The sequence below is a fragment of the Canis lupus genome, chromosome 10 (assembly GCF_048164855.1).
Source record: "Canis lupus baileyi chromosome 10, mCanLup2.hap1, whole genome shotgun sequence".
Lineage (NCBI taxonomy): Eukaryota > Metazoa > Chordata > Mammalia > Carnivora > Canidae > Canis > Canis lupus.
The window spans coordinates 36775365-36792573 of record NC_132847.1 but is presented as its reverse complement, the minus strand read 5'-3'; the positions used below and the strand labels follow the sequence as shown (position 1 = coordinate 36792573).

Here is a 17209-nt window from a genome sequence, read left to right as displayed (position 1 = left end):
AGGCCTCATTGGTTTGGTTTACTCCCCTGCACCCCTTGTACTGTCACAGCCTGAATTGTTTAAATTATCAGTCTGTCTTGGGAATGACTTTGTTGCAGTAACTTGCACGAGCTCCCAAATTCAAGAGTGATAGATGTGAAATGGCTACCTTTGTCAGGTTGATGTCATACATAATACGGTTCCTTTCGTTTAATATTCTATAGCTTTGGGCTGGAGAAGGCAGAGTCATTTTTGAAAGGGAAAACATGGTAAAAGAAAAACCTTTACATTGGTCTCAAGCACTTGCAAGTTTGTGAGGGTTTTAGGTACCTTGCATGTACTTCAGAACCATTTTGTCTAATTTTATGAAAGAATTTACCCCCAAAAGAACATAACCTGGGAAAATTGATAGGTTGTAAACAGAATGATCTGGAAAGGGTATCCTACTTCCTGAATTTTTAATGGGTAGGAAGCCATCTGCTTCTCCATATGGAAGTGTTATCCTCTCCTGCATGAAACCAGCACAGTTAGATGCCAGAACCACAGGAGGAGGAGGCAGCCTTCTTGCTTCTCGCTGCTTTACCTTTTATAGAATTAATAAAGCTCTTCCTTTCCTCAGAGTTTAGATTTCCTCTTGTTATATCTAAGGTCACGTAACTCCGAGAATGAGCACCTGAAGAGTTTTAAGTGGAGAGAGTTGAACTTCTTTAATAAAATGGTGTAGAAATGTGGTAACTCATTCTTCTTTTAACTTAAAATACTTTCATTGTGTTTTATTAAGTAAGGCTTAACAAATGCTAGAAATATTCTCCTTATTTTTCAGTGATCCCTCTGAAACCTAAATAGCTATTAGTTCTCCCTCTAACTTGGGATTTTTCAAAGTGTTTTTCCTTTTGTGTGTGCTTTCTGTTTGTTTGGTTTTAAGATATAAGTGACTACTCTGTGGATGATGAGTGCTTGGTGAAGCTGCTGAAGGGATGCTGTCTGAAGAACCTGCAGCGGCCCTTGCAAGCTGAACTCTGCTTCAATCACGTCATCCAAAGGTACCGACCAGCAAGGAAGCCCAGCTGAGTGCAGTAACTTCCCAGGGAGTTACTGTGAGAAAGTCATGTGTTTTCTCTCGCTGCTAGTGTTTGACATTACCAGGAAGAGAATCCAGTAATGCTCTCTTTGTCCTTTGAGAGCAAATTTGTAGCCTCGGTAGAACATGGCTTTATGCATTTGCACTTAGTGTTTAAGGGGAACACTGAATTCCATGAAAACTAAACACTGTTTTCCTTCTTTTTTTTTTTTTTTTTTTAGATATTTATTTATTTATAAGAGACACAGAGAGAGGCAGAGACATAGGCAGAGGGAGAAGCAGGCTCCCTGTGGGGAACCTGATGCGGGACTTGATCCCAGGGCCCTGAGATTATGACCTGAGCCAAAAGCAGATGCTCAACCACTGAGCCACCCAGGCATCCCTAAACACTATTTTCACCCTAAACACAGGTGTCCTTATAAGAGGAAAGAAACCATGTCTATTTCCCAAATTAATACCACCCTTTTTTAGTAAAAGAAGTATACATTGAGTTCAGTTTTACTGGTGTTTCTAGAAGGATCAAAAGTATGACCCATTTGTGCTATGCTGTTATGTTTATCGAATCTACAGTGAATTGTTTGCTCATGTGTTCTGTAATTTTGTTTGTTTGTTTTTTTTTTTCTGTAATTTTGGATCGTGAGCTCCCCTTCAATAGGTTTTATCTTGAGACACTTTTGAGGCTAGGACTGAAGACTCTCTAAAGTGATTTTTGTTTTTATTTCTGCCATGTGCCCCCAAAGCTTTTTCAGCCCAGGCTTACTTTCATATTAATGTCATTGCTTAGAGGTCTTTGGGTCATTTGGGCCATATAAATATGAACTGCCAATTCATTTGAGGACAGGCCAATTGGTTATTAATTTCCCAAGGAATACATTTTCCCCCTTCTAACCTGGAGTGCAGGCTGAGGAGCCAACTGTCCTTGTTGTCCTCCTATGCCAATCCACCCTTTCTCTGTTGGAGAATGGCCCCAGCTTTATATAGAGGTCTCAGTCTCTGCTCTTATGTGGACTCAAGGCTTCATAAGCATGGACATTGAAATATAAAGCCCTGGTTGATTAAGGCCAAAGCAGATCCCAGGACTGCTTTGACATCATCCATATACTTAGAGTTCTGGCTTTGTTTTATTTTCAGTTTGAGAATTTTTCTTATGTTCTTGTGATCTGAGCTATGCATTTGGAAGGCATTACTTTACAAATATCTTTGATTGGGCAGCCCAGGTGGCTCAGCGGTTTAGCGCCACCTTCAGCCAAGGGCCTGCTCCTGGAGACCTGGGATCAAGTCCCACATCGGGCTCCCTGGATGGAGCCTGCTTCTCCTCTGCCTGTGTCTCTGGCCCTCTCTCTCTCCCCCCCCCTCTCTCTCACATGAATAAATAAATAAAATCTTTAAAAAAAGATTATCTAATTTAAACAAAAAACAAATATCTTTGCTTCTTGATATTTTATGGTTAGACTTCATAATATTGCTGAAAACAGAAGTGTTAATCACTTCCTTATTGACCTTTTTTTTAGCCTTATGAGACTTAACAATATAAAGTAATAGTGTTCTTATTTCTAAATGGAGTCATTTCATGAACACAGTCCTTTTTTAGGAGGATGACCATGTCCTTTCCAGGATTAATCTTTGAAGATCTGCACGCATTCATCTTCCTAAGAGGTGTAAACAATGCTCAGTGCTGAGTTTAGATTAAGGAATAAAATAGAAGATAAATTATTCAAAACATGCTATTTATTGCCATAGCTTATTAGATTCCTTGACTATATAATGACAGTTCTCTCTGATAATAGGCTTAGTGCTGTACCTGTTTCCTGAGGAATGAGGAAAGTATATTGTTGAAAAAGAATGATTTGTTTCTTGTTCTGTTAAAACTTAGTCACTTTTTATTCACTCTTTCAGTGAAAAGCTACTGAAGTATGACCACTACCTGGTACCATTTACCCTGTTTGAATTGGCCTTTTTGTACAAAAGCCAAGGGGAAATTGATAAGGCCATAAAGACCCTAGAAACTGCAAGGTGAGTGACAATGGCAGCTTTTCCTGCTTGCTATGAAGTCAGGAACTTTGATACCAGTATAACCACAGCATTAATATTATATACTTAGAAGTTAAAACATTATTGAAAAATGAGGAATAATGTTATGCTCATGACTCTTGCTGTAGTTGTGCTATTTCCAAGCTTTTTAATGCCTGACCCTGTGACTGTGTACAAATGTTGTGATTATAGGCATCTCTATGACAGATTTCTAACCTATTCTCTTCTGTATTGGGATTAGCAAATGTTTTCTGTAAAGCGCCAGGTAGTAAGTATTTTTGGTTTTACAGTATAAGGTCTCATTGCAACTTCTAATTGTGTTGAAAGCAGCCATAGAAAACATGTTAATAAATGAGTGTATCTGGATTTGGCCAATATTTTGGTCATAATTTGCTGACCCCCTGGTGTATTCAACTATATCTCTCATTGCCTTGAAGAGCCACTGATTGGAAGAAGCCCTCTGTATCTTTCCCTGGCTCTCTTTTCTTTCTGTTCACTGTGGTAATTTCAGAGCATTTTCATTTCTACTAGGCAATGGCTCTCAGACTTGTGATCACAGCTCACTTAAACGCCATGATCTATTTGCCTTGAGTACTTCTTACAGTGGAGAAAGAATGACATAATGGCTTTAAGCCTAGTGATTCATTGGTTTGTTCATTTATTCAAATTCAGTGAGTATGCATTGAGCACTTATTATGTGCCAGACACTATTAAGGCTCCAGACAGACATCTATATATAAACAGGCAACATTTCCCCTTGCTTAATTCAAGGGAGATGTTAAATAAACAAACAAATAGGAAAACCAGCAATGGTATACGCTTTCCTGAGATTTATATAATATGATAAGAGTCCCTGGGTATTACCTTAAAATGGGTTGAATCTGGAAAGATTTCTTGAGGAGATGATCTTGTAGTTGAGATTTGCATATTTAAAATCAGTCTTGGGAAGATCAATCACAGAAGACTGGGTGGGGAGCATTCCTGGCTGAAGCCACAGCTGTGAATCTTCTAAACTGGGAGGTTGAGCCTTTAGGTGGTAAATGATGCTCTTTATCAAAATGGGGTATGCTTAGAAGAGTAGGCTCCAGGAAAGGAGAAAAAAATACTTATGTTTAGCACCATGGGATTTTGAGGTGCTTATTAGTTGTCCATGTGGAGATGATGGATTGGCAGTCAAATATACAAGCACAGAGTTCAGTGGAAACATCAAGGCTGAATGTGGACATTTCAAAGTCACCTGCACAGAGACAGTGATATTTTAAAGCCATGATACTTGATGAAATCATTCTGGGAAAATAATATAGCTAGAGAAAGAGGTCCAGTACAGAGCCTTGGGATATCCCACCATTTTAGAAATGAAACCATAAGATTAAGAAGAAGTGGCCAGTGAGTTAGGAAGACACCCAGGAAAGCCAAGTGAACAAAGTGTTTCAAAGAGAAGAGAGTGGTCATTTGTGACAATGACTGCTGAGAGGTCAGGCAAGGTGAGCCCAGGGAAGTGGCTGCTCAACTTGACAGCATGACAATCATCAATGACTTTGACCAGTGAGGGGAGGCGATGGAGTCAGCTACTTTAAGTAACTTTTCAGGATGTTTTGCTGTGAATAAAGCATAGTAACAGGAAGGAAGCTCCCTGAAGCTGCTTCATGGAGCCGAGAAAGGTGGCTGCTGCTGCTGCTTATTTTTTTTTTAAGGGTAATATCAGAGTGAGTCACTTTTAAAGCTAATTTGTTGAAAGTGAGAATGACTCATATTTCAACTGATATATATGTACCTTCATTTTTTTTTTAATTTTTTTTTAAAATTTATTCATGAGAGACACACAGAGAGAGAAAGAGGCAGACACACACAGGTAGAGGGAGAATCAGGCTCCATGCAGGGAGCCCGACGTGGGACTCGATCCCAGGTCTCCAGGATCACTCCCTGGGCTGAAGGTGGCGCTAAACCGCTGAGCCACCCGGGATGCCCTATATGTACCTTCAAATCCAGCTATTGGAAAATTAGGAACAATTGTTACTGTTGTTGGAAGTATTCATTATTTGGACCTACTTGGTGTTACCTAAGCAGTGCACAGTAAGACAAATTTATAATGATGAAAACAAAAGACTGGCAATTAACTACTAGAAAGGAAGACCATCAGTGATCACAAGTCACCACTAACTCAAGCCAGTGCTAATGAAGCCACCTTAAACAGATTTCCCAGTAATTTCAAAACTTTCAATTGTCTGTACTTTCCCTTTTGCAATTGGAGATTCACAAAGTTGCTAAAATTAGTGGCCAGACATTTAGGAAAGTGTTCAGTTACATCTTGTGAATAATAACCCTTATCCAGGTTATCAGTGAGCAGCTCTTAGAAAATGAAGAGCTATAACAAGAAGGCTTTGCTACTGCAAAGAAAGGGGTTACAGGTCATCCACGGGCCAAGGCAGTGTATGAAAGCAGGAGCCCAAAGTCAAAAGCCATTCTGTTCTGCTGATTCTTAACAATTCTAGCAGACAGAAGCGAACTTGGATGATCCAAGTAAAGTTTTTAATTAATCCATGGATTTCTGTGGCCTCTTCTGACATTGTCACACAATAATTATTGGCCAAACCATTGCTAATTTGCCTGTGAGAATTGGAGTAAGTAACTTTGATGTCACCACATAATCCTTTTCTTTGTTGTAGTTGTTGCATGAGAGTTTCAGAAAGATTTCTTTGCAGGAGGAATGGTGATTGATCATGTTAATGTGAGGCTGCCTTAAAATTCTTGGTTTAGAAAAGGAGGTCAACTATTTAGGAATAGTTTACAGAATTTGTTAAACCCTCTTCATAAGCTTCTTTCTGTTTGAGTGGTTTGGTCATTAAATAGAAAGTTGCTACTCAAAGTATGACTTTCAAATCACTGCCAGGAAGCTTCTAGAAATACAGAATATTGCCACCCTCCTTCAGTCACAGGATCGGAATCTACATTTTAACAAATCTGCTGCTTATTCACGTTTGGAAGCAAATAAGGAATAAAGATGAGAAGAAGGGGAGGTGATAGTATTACCCTTGGATACAAAACAATTTTGACATTACAATTTTATTGTTATTATCTTTAGAAACAACTACAAAGATTACTCCATGGAGTCCAGACTACACTTCCGAATTCAGGCAGCTCTTCACCTCTGGAAAAAAACTTCCTCCGATTGATCAGAATGTGAAGGATGGAGTTTTGCCTCAGTTAGCAATGGCATCTGCTATAGATTAGACCTTGTATTAAAGTGGAAAATGATCTTTTGAACGAGAGACAAAAAATTAATTTTATTGTCAATATTTTCTATTATCTGTGGTTTACTGTTGGTCTGCGTAAATGTGGGTTTTTTTTCATATGAAATGATGTTCAATGTTCAGTACTATCTAGAAAATTCTTATATTTTGCCTCTCCAAAAATAATTTCATATTAGATTTGGAGAATGAAGAAGTATTTTAAAGGACTCACAGGTACAATAAAGTCTGATTAGATTATTATTTTTTTAATGTGGAAATCAATGTTTAAGTAGCAAATGGCTTATAAGTTGGGCCATTTTTAGATTTGGCTAGTATTTGAATTTAATTAAGAGGGAAAATAAAAATCACCTACATTCAAAATAGATTAACAATAACCTGAAGTCTCCTGAATAAGACAGGTAGTGTGTGTGAATAGGGACAGGATAATGTCCTTAATGGGTTGAAGGGAACTTTATCCAGAAAAGATGATGAAATATTATTAGGTTTTGGGTTCTTTTTTTTTTATTCTTCACGTAACTTAAAGATGGTAACATTTTTGAATGACTATTCTTTTTTTGAATGTACTTAAGTCTATTATAATAACAAACTTCAAAAAAGTATCTAAAGGGAAGAAAAAGTCATATTTTAGAAATTATCCTCAACCTTAGCAATGAAAGTCTAAAATGCAAATGTTGATTATTTTTTTCTATAGGAAACAAAGTTCCTGCTGCTTTAAATGATAATGTAAAATATCAATAATTTTTATACTCATGATGCTGGTGAGATCTAGTTTTCTAATCTGTCTAGCACTGTGATAGTTCCTTCTAAATATCTGGGCTGTGCTTAGTCCTTTACCGGGGAAACACAATCAGGGCCAAATGTGGAAGCAAGCCTTGTTCTGTTACTGCTTAGCAGCCGCCGGGGTAACCTTGAGGGAGATCCCCGTTCTCTGCATCAGCATATTTTCATCATCTGTGAAATGGAAAAAAGAACAGATGACTTTTCAAGGTCTCTTTCAGTTTTATAACTGTGAGTCTGTGTAATAGGTATTTTCAGCAGTGTCCAACTGTTTAACGCAAACTATCACCACAAAGCGCGTGTGTTATTTTACAATTGTCTCTGCCTACCCCTACTCCCCCCATTTGTACATTGTTGGGGCTAATGACAGGATTGCATCCAGGGTGAAGAGAAACCATTCATGGATCCATAAATCAGCGTTTGGTCCCATTTCTATTCTATTTTGAAGAGTAACCTATCATGGAAACCTCTGCCGCTAAACAGAATAGCCTCAGATTGGGAGTCTGGAGCTCACCTCTGGTAGTCAATAGTTCCTTGATGTGGAATAAGTCATCCGTTCTTTCTGTGACTCTGTTTCCCCAGTGGGGATGGTGACATACTGCTTGGTGCTTGTGATGGCTCAGTTAGACAATGCACAGATAGCTTTTTGTAAACTGCGAAAGGCTATGTGAATATATGAGTTGCTGTAATAATTAGGGTTTTTATGCACTGATTACAATATCAACACAAAAATTTTGGCTGAGTGTGTGGTCTCTGATGTGAAATGAAAGAAGTGCAGAAATTCAAACACTTTTAAATTTATTTTTGTGTTTGGCACTGACAATAACCCAGATTATGAATTTGCTCCTTGCTGTTCATTCCCTACTACATGAGTCGGTACCCAGCAGGAATTTTGGTCTTGTTTTCTTTAAGGTACTAATTCTTGACCAATACTGAGGGTATGTTTCCAAAGGAAGATGATTAATACAACCTGAGTTAGAGAACTAGACCTTCAGACAGCATGGTGGGAGCTCTCACTATGTGCTATTAATATGAATTACGTAGCTTTATTTTAGGTCCAGACAAGAGGAAATAAAATGAACTGTTATTAAAATATCAGCAGTGAAATATGTGTCAGAACTATTTTGTATACAATTTGAGAAATAGTTTATGAATTCCTTAGAAGAGCTTTGGTAGCATTATTTTTTTAAAGTATAAACTCCCATATTGTTTTTGTGAGAAGCTGCAGGGCAGAGCAAAAGTCAGTAAAAACGTATCTTTCTGGTGAAATTTGAAAACAATATAAGCTATGGTGGTTATTTTTATATTGTTTTAAATCTGCATTACCAAACAAATATAAAGGAAATTGCTATCATAATGTTTTTTCCTTTGTTATTTTTTTCTTATTTTGTTTTCATTTTTACCTCCTAATCTTTTTATAGTTACCTGGTAATTTGGATACTCTGTCCATTGACTGTTTAATTGTTGTAATATCATTAATGCTACAAATAAGTATCTGTTTCCTGGCCTGTTCATGATACCCTGGTTGCACCAGTTTCATATGGCACCAGCTAATATTGCATTTTTGGAATTACTTTGGATTCAGGCTGCTTTGTGAAGAATGAGTGTTGAAGTGACAATATTTTATCTAATGTTTTGAGGGGCATATGTGACGGGTTTGGACTGCCAGTGTGTCTGACAGTTTGTGCAATTTGTGTAGTTTTTGGTATAATTTTTCTTTCATTCTTTTTTTTTTTAAATGGAGAGCCAGGGTTCTGATTAGTGCTGTATAAATTTAAGACTCAAGTAGAGGTTATGCTTTGTAGGATCTGTAACAAGAAAGGCACTATTTCTGCTTGATAATTAATGGAAGAATAACTACATTGACTCTTACATGGATGTATATTTTAATGTTTTTGTGCCTCTCCTGGATGCAAGAAGGCCTCAAGACAAAGGAAGCTCATTGATTCTGTTTCATCTATAAGTGGGTAGAAGCTGTAGGGAGGTGAATTTCAAATTAATCTGCGACAAGGAAGATTTTTAATCATTGAAGCAATCTAACATAACTTCCTCTTTGGCAAAGTAAGCAGGTTAGCAGAGCTATGTGATGTCATTCTTACCTGGCCTGGGAACTTACAGTTGAACTTTGAGGTCACTCTATGGGTCTTTGATAAGAGCTTCAATTTTAGTATCTGTACTACTGAAGCAAGCACTGAAGAGGGGTTCAACTCACTGGATGTGTATAAAGAAGGTTTCCCCGCTTTCAAAGACAAGTGAGTATTTCTTCTTTTGAAGCTACTGTAGACGTAGTTACATTATGATAGGCAATAATAGTCCCTTTGGCCATTATGAATCTACTTCTCATCCTTCTTTTAAAATGAATCTATTGATTCTTTGTCTATTGATATTTTCTGGTTAAAGTTTTTCTTCCTTTAACACTGAAAATAATAATTGAAAAGGTCTTTGTGACTAACTGGAAAAATTTCTGGCATTACTCTAATTCTTTGTTGATTTCCCTTTTTACATATTTCTGTTTTTCTCCTATTCTATCTTTATAAATCATAAATTCAAATACATTTAGTTAAAATGAGTTAGTGAAAACTCTAGTGATTGTTTAGATGCCCTGAGATTATGTGATTCATCGGGCCTGGAATGGATCTTGGGAAATTATCTCCTCCCCTACCCATCTTGGCTCTGGATGGTGTTTCCTCTGCAGTCCTGCTCTGTCTGGTATGGTGGCCACTGGCCACATGGGACTATCGAGCACTTGAAACATTGCTAGTGTCAGGAAGTGCTCACTTATACATGCTGCAGTTCTATTTAAAGTAAGGGCCCCTGAAAGCATGTTTCCTAGAGTTCTGGCTTTTACTTGCTGTCTACTATGATCATTCAATCACCATCGTTGCATTTTCAATTCTGGTTTAAATATGTATCTTTGAGGATTGCTTTTTCTGTTCAACTGCTCATAAACTTTCATTTCATCATTTTATTCTGCAGATGATCAAGGTCATCTTTGATTCTTCTCCACTCTCCCAGAGCTCCTTAAATACTAGACTGAGACCTTATTTTTAACATTTTTTAGTCTTATTTTATAGACATTCCTTGCTTTTCAGATGCAACAACACAAACTATTAGAGTTGTAGAGTGACTCACCTTGAGATGTTAGTAGATTTTATGATTAAAATAATATGTGTGTAATATATATATTATATATAAATATATATATATGTAGTTTCCATGCCCAACATGGGGCTTGAACTCATGACCTGAGATCAAGACCTGAGCTGAAATCAAGAGCCAGATGCTTAATTGAGCCACCCAGGTGCCCCTAAAATAATATTTTCTAAGATTAACATTATTCTGAAGAATTGGCATCCAGTGTTGAAGCATTAATGTTTCAGCTCATGAAAATTTCAGCCCATTGACATGACTCAGCTATGCCTGTATGACTATTTAAGGAATATTAGGTACTGGTTACCCACTTATAGAATAATTTGGCAGATAGTTTATTTAAAGTTATATATTTTAAGCCTTTTGCTGCCTATTACTAATATTTTTAATGTGTATGATATACTTAAGTGATATGTCTTCATGTAATTGACATTTTTATTCTCTGTAGACATCTTTAGATCAGATAGGCAGGTAGATAAAAAACAGTTTATAAATATGAAGTAGACAATGTTTTATTTTGTTCTTTCAGAAAGAATGCAGATACTTCTCCAGATTGTCTCCCTTCCTGCAGACCAGTTATTTATATATTTTTCTTTACATATTAGATTGCTTGTTTGAAACCTTGTTCCTGCTTCCCGTTGTTGATAGCTTTGTCTTTTTTATATCTGCTATTAGATTTAGTTGTTTCAGATTGTTGAAATTGAAATGTAAGGAAGGACATATCAGAATTTATCATGGGGGAAAATACCTTCTCTGTGGAGCAATTCTTGTCTGATTTTGATGGCGTGGAAGTCCATTCCAATCTGCTTATGACTTGAAAATTGCGGAAAGAAATGATGCAAGACTGTTTAGTGGATTCAGAGGCTGAGCAGGTTCTTGGCCTGATCCATCCCAAAGGGGTAGGTGGATCCAGCTTTGGTGGAAGTCCAACCCCCATTCTGTCCAGTTTATAAATGTATCAGCACATTAATGCTGTAACATGACCTTGCATGGAAAATTCAAAACAGCCCTCTCACTGTATTTAATAAAGAATGCATACTGATGCCTACAGATCAGGTATTTAATAGGAAATCTCAAGGTACTTTGAAGTATAATACTAAGCTTTATAAAGTAAATCTTGTATATTAATATACAATACACCTTGTGTGTTAATCCAATAGTTCTTAGAAATACAATTTAAATGATGAATGTACGGGATGCTGGCATATCCCAGTGGGCACTTTTGTTTTATTGCTACTTAACATTTTCTAGTAAATTTGTTTTAATTATTGGTAGTCTGTTTGACATTATTTAGGAAAAAAAGTTGGTCTCAGTGTAACAGAACTGATAACCAGAGAAATTGGATCCAATAAATATGTTAAAGAATATTGCCTATCATTTCAGTTTTAAAGAAATTATGTTATTTTGAAATGCTGGAAGATCATCCTCAATTTGAAGGGATGACACTCCCTGCTTGGGAAATCACACAGACATTTTAATTCATTCTTATCTTTATTGGAAATAAGTTTCCAGGTTAGTAAATGCATTTAAACAATTTCCATTAATTACTTTACTTTTTACCTGAAATGATTTTATTCTTCATAGTAAACAGTTGCTTTCTATGCAGTGATTTGTTTTTTTAAAGAAATGGTTTACACAAAAAGAGAGATTACGATAAACATTATGAATCTTAGGCTATTGATTTAATGGCTGAAGAAAACAGTATGGTTGGGTATTTTGATTTGCAAAAGGAGAACACACATGTTCTACTGATATGTGCTATCCAGAAAAATTACTTCATTCTTAACCAGTATGTCACATTCTCATGTTGTCTAAGGGGAAAATTTTTAAGTAGCTTATTATTTATTATTTTTTCCCCATTGCTAACTGTTGACATCCAAACACCTGAATGAATACCAGCTGAGGCATTTATATGCTAGTGTTTTAAGTATTTATTTGCAAATATTCATAGAACTCTTGAATTTTTTGATGCAAGTTGCTAAATCAGATGTAAAGGTAAAATATATATTTAATAAGGGAGAAGTATTATTTTATTACTGAAATTTATTTCTAAAGCAAATTTATTTTGTAGATATTTCACTTGGGAAATTTTGCTTTGCCTTAAAACACAAAATAAACCTGTCTTGTGATCTGCTTACCTAAAAACCTTTAATTTTACCTTGCCAGGTAGGTGAATTTTGAAATTCTTCAAAAATGTATATTTTTCACTTTCATTTGGATGAAACAAAAATAGTTAGAGGTCATAGACTTTGTAAATCAGTGTGTGGTTTCCTGTGGAATGTACTTTATAATTCAATGTTTTATTAGTAAAAATTGCCAACATTTTATCTTCCCTCTTTCTCTTCTCATTACACTTGAAGTTAGTTTCATATCTTTTTCCATTCCCAGTGGTCACAGTTTTACAGAGCAAGACATTTTTAGAAATTTAAGATGTATGAGTTCTATGTAAGATGAATGTGTTAGTAGCATCCATCTGCTGATCAAATAGGCATTGGATCTGGTACCAGAAAGTGAAATAGATTATATCTATAAAAGCATTTTATCAATGTAAGTCAGAAAGAAAGAAGAAAACTGTGAACTTCTGATATTTTTAATATAAAAACTGTGTTCCCCATGAGTATTTGCTTGCTGATTTTGTGTTAATGTTATCACCTATGATTTGTAAGCTATTGCTGATATGACATCTACATTTTCAACATGAAGACAACAGTTCCTGTAGCATATTTTTAACATTTAAGACATTTTTGAAAACAGATGCCATCTTAGAAGTTGTATTTTTAAGTGCAAATAAAACATCCCATCTTGAAAGTCAACATGCTTTATTTTTCATTCCTCAGTATTACATTATTAGATGCCTGTTTAAGTTGCCAGGTATTCTTAGAACTCTGAATTCTAATATTGCTACAGCTCATTTACCTACAATGTGCAATTGAATTGTTAAAATGTTATTTAAGTAAATTCCACTTGATGAAATTACTCTTATTGTGGTTGGTCTACACTTAAAAGATGTACCCAACATCTCTTTTGCTGGTCTCTAACTCTAATGTGATGTGTACTTAAATTTTTGTTTCTTGGTAAGACTTTAAAACCTTTTCAGCAAATGGAAAGGTCTCTCTTTGTGTCATGTTCTTGACTGAACACTAGGAATGGAGATAAATGGGATGACAAAGTTGTCTTGAGGGAGGATCACCTTCCTTTCATCTTTTTATAACCTAGTAGTTTAGAGATTTAGATAAGTTGCTAATATGTTCAGTTTAACGTGGAATCTTTAGCATTCAGTATAACACAGTGGGAAAAAATGGGCCTCGGGGAATCAGGAAGTCTGTATTTGAGGCTGGTCTTGGCAAGGTAGTGCCCTGGAATCCTCTTCCCCAGCAACTTCTCTGAACTTTGCATAAGTCCTCTGTTGAGTGGGGATAGTTTCAGTGCCTCATCAGCTGCAGGGAGGATCAAAAGAGGAGGTATATAAGACCCACCAATGGGTAATCTAGCATAAAATGCTTTCTTCCACTCCCTTGGATGAGTTAGGTTAAGCTAACATCTGCCATAAAGCAGGTGTTCCTGCCAATGGGTGATTTCTCCTGTTGTGATGCAGCAACCCAAGTTCTTTGTCTTGTGGCTCTACTGTCTTCAGTGCCTGGCTGGTAAGGTCACACTGTCCTTTTGCATCAAGCTGCCAAAGGGGAAAAAGCATGGAGAGTTGTGTGAGGGAGGCAGTGCATATCATTTGTTCACAGTTCATTGGCTAGAGCTCAGTCATCTTGCTTCACCTAATGACAAAAGAGACAGAGAAATGTAGTCTGTGAGCTCAGGGAAAAAAGAGGAAATGGGTGTGGCCAACAATTGGCTTGTCTCTGTTACATTCCCATTTGGGCTGGATCCACGGTGATTCTCCCAGTGTGACCTATGCTTTCACATTTGTCTTTTTTTTTGTTCTTTGACATAAGGGGCTTGATAAATTTGGGATTGCATTAGTTATAAATCTTTGGGTGGTAGTAAAATCAACCTGAACTAGTTTAAAAACAAAAACTGGAGGGCAGCCCCAGTGGCTCAGAGGTTTAGCGCCGCCTTCAGCCCGGGGCGTGATCCTGGAGACCTGGGATGGAGTCCCACATCGGGCTTCCTGCATGGAGTCTGTTTCTCCCTCTGCCTGTGTCTCCGCCTCTCTCTCTCTCTCTGTGCCTCTCATGAATAAACAAATAAAATATTAAAAAAAAAAAACTGGAGAAAGCAGTGGGAGTGTTGCTCTTTTTCATTGTTCTCTGTGGCATCTGGCTTCACCTGCTGAAAGATGCTTTGTTTTCCATGATTTCTTCGTTCACATCTCAAGTGGTTATCAGGAAAATTGCCCTCCTTAGGAAATGAGCAACTTTCTCAGAACTTTTCCTGCCTCATGACGAGCCAAATGATCATTCTGTCACGGAAAGTCCCATCTCTTTCAGGGCAGGTAGTTCTTTGGCAGTACAGTTCTCTAAAAAGTTTAGTCTATTTTTTGTCTATTTAATTCTGTATCATATAACCACACCACGGTATTTCTGAGACATCACTTTAATTCCCATGTCCAACCTCCTTTGACTTAATTGACTAAACAATATTGACTCATCAATATAACCTCTGGAATCACTTTCTGTATTAATCAAAATGGGCTAGGATATGCTTTAGTAACAGCCTCCATATCTCAGTAGCTTAAAATAACAATACTTCTAGCTCTTGTTATATATGCATGTTAGGTCAAGAGAACACCCTGTTCCACATTATGGAGGCCGTTGGAACCTCCACCATCTGGAATGATATTCATCACCATGGCAAAGGAAAAGGAATTTGGCTCCCTAACATTGTTTGTTTGTTTGTTTTAAATGCCTTATTGAGGTATAATTTAAATACCATCAAGTTTACTCCTTTTAAATATACAAGTCTTCATTTAGGGAATGCATAGTTTTGTGCAACCATAATCACAGTTGAGCTTCAGAACCACTGCACTCACCTTAGAAAGTTGCCTCTTGCCCTATTTGATGTCAATCTCCACTCTGGACTCCCTGGCCCCAGGCAAACAATGACATTTTGTCTCTATAATCTTGCCTTTAATACAAAATTTATATAAGTGGAATTATACAATACATAGTCTGTGGTTTTAGGCTTTCACTTAATGTTTTTGACATACATCCATGTTGGATATATTTGTAGTTCATTTTTATTGTTGAATTATATTCCATTGTATGAAACATACCATATGTTGGGTTACCATTCACCAGCCGATGGACTTGGATTTTTCTAGGTTTGAGCTTTCATGAATGACACCATTATGAACATTCACATTCATGTCTTTGTGTGGACATACGTTTTCATTTCTATTGGGTAGATAGATAACAAGGAGTGGAATTCCTGGGTCATAAATAAGTATATGTTTAACTTTTTAGAAAATTTCCTATCTTCCAAATGGGCAGTACCATTTTGCATTCCCACGAGCAATGTAGGCAGGCTCCCATTTCCATATCTTCCAATGCTTGGTATCATTAGTCTTTATTTTAACTGTCTTATATTGTGAAGTGGTATCTCATTGGGGTTTTTTGTATGTTGTTGTTTTAAAATTGAGATATAATTCACATAACATAAAATTCACTATGGTAAAGTGCAAAATTAAATGTATACAATTCAGTGTATTTTTTTAGTGTAGTCACTATGTCATACAGTCATCACCACTGACAAGTCCAGAACATTTTCATCACTCTAAAAGAAGTCCTGTTAAAAAGAAGAAGAAGAAGAAGAAGAAGAAGAAGAAGAAGAAGAAGAAGAAGAAGAAGAAGAATACTGTACCCATTAGCAGTCTATTCTGATTCCCTCTTCCTCCTATCCCCTAGCAACCACTAATCTAATTTCTGTCTGTGTGGATTTGACTATTCTAGATATTTCATATGAATATAATAATATAAATATATGGCCTTTGGTGACTGGCTTCTTTTATTTAGCATAATGTTTTCAAGTTCCATCCATGATGTAGCATGTATCAGTACTTTATTCCTTTTTATGGCTGAATAGCATTCTATTGTTCTAAACTTCTATTCCACATTTTCTTTGTTTACTAGCTGAGGGACATTTGGGATATTTCCACTATTAGGCTATTATGCTATTTTCACTACTAGGCTATTATGAATAATGCTGCTGGAACATTCCTGTGTGAGTTTTTGCACATACATATGGTTTCAATTTTCTTATATATGTACCTAGAAGTGGAATTGCTGGGTCATATGTAATTGTACATTTAACTTCTCTTTAATATTTTATTTATTTGAGAGAGAACACAAGAGGGGATGGAGGGACAGAGAGAAAAGCAGACTCTCTGCTGAATGGGGAGCCAGATTCATGGCTTGATCCCAGGATCTGGAGATTATGACCTGAGCTGAAGAGAGACACTTAACCAACTGAGCCACCCAGGCATCCCTATACATTTAACTTTTTGAGGAATTGCCAAACTATTTCCAAAGTATCCATACTACATTACATTTCCACAATCAACATATGAGGGTTCCAGTTTCTTTACATCTTCGCTAAGTTCTTTTTTAATTTTTGATTATAGCTATCCTGGTGGTAGCGCATCACAACTTTGATTAGCATTTCTCTAATGTCTACTGTTTTGGGGCATCCTTTCATATGTTTCCTAGCCATTTATACATCTTCTTTGGAGAGAAACATTCATTTAAATTCCTTACTCATTTTTAAAAAAAGATTTTATTTGTTTTTGAAAGAGAGAGTGCATGTGAATGGGGGGTGCAGAAGGAGAGGGAGAGAGAATCTGAAGCAGATTCCACAGGGTTCAGTCTCATGACCCGGAGATCATGATCTGAGCTGAAAGTAAGAGTTGGATGCTACACTGACTGAGCCACTCAGGCACCCCAATTCTTTACTCTTATTTATTTATTTATTCATTCATTCATTCATTCAT

The 17209-nt window shown here is 36.6% G+C and overlaps 1 protein-coding gene across 7 annotated transcripts in view; it reads left to right on the top strand.

Moving 5' to 3' along the window:
- Nucleotides 1-13082, top strand: part of TTC39B (tetratricopeptide repeat domain 39B) — a 130354-nt gene extending 117272 nt beyond the window's left edge. For 6 of the 7 annotated variants that reach the window (XM_072841410.1, XM_072841406.1, XM_072841407.1 and 3 more), the window contains 3 exons: nucleotides 905-1022; nucleotides 2957-3073; nucleotides 6174-13082. In XM_072841410.1, the coding sequence (XP_072697511.1) occupies nucleotides 905-1022; nucleotides 2957-3073; nucleotides 6174-6264 (326 nt within the window). In that variant the 3' untranslated portion in view covers nucleotides 6265-13082. The remainder of the gene's footprint in view (nucleotides 1-904; nucleotides 1023-2956; nucleotides 3074-6173) is intronic. The other variant, XR_012037992.1, reaches the window with a different exon arrangement.
- The last annotated feature ends 4127 nt before the right edge of the window (nucleotides 13083-17209 follow it).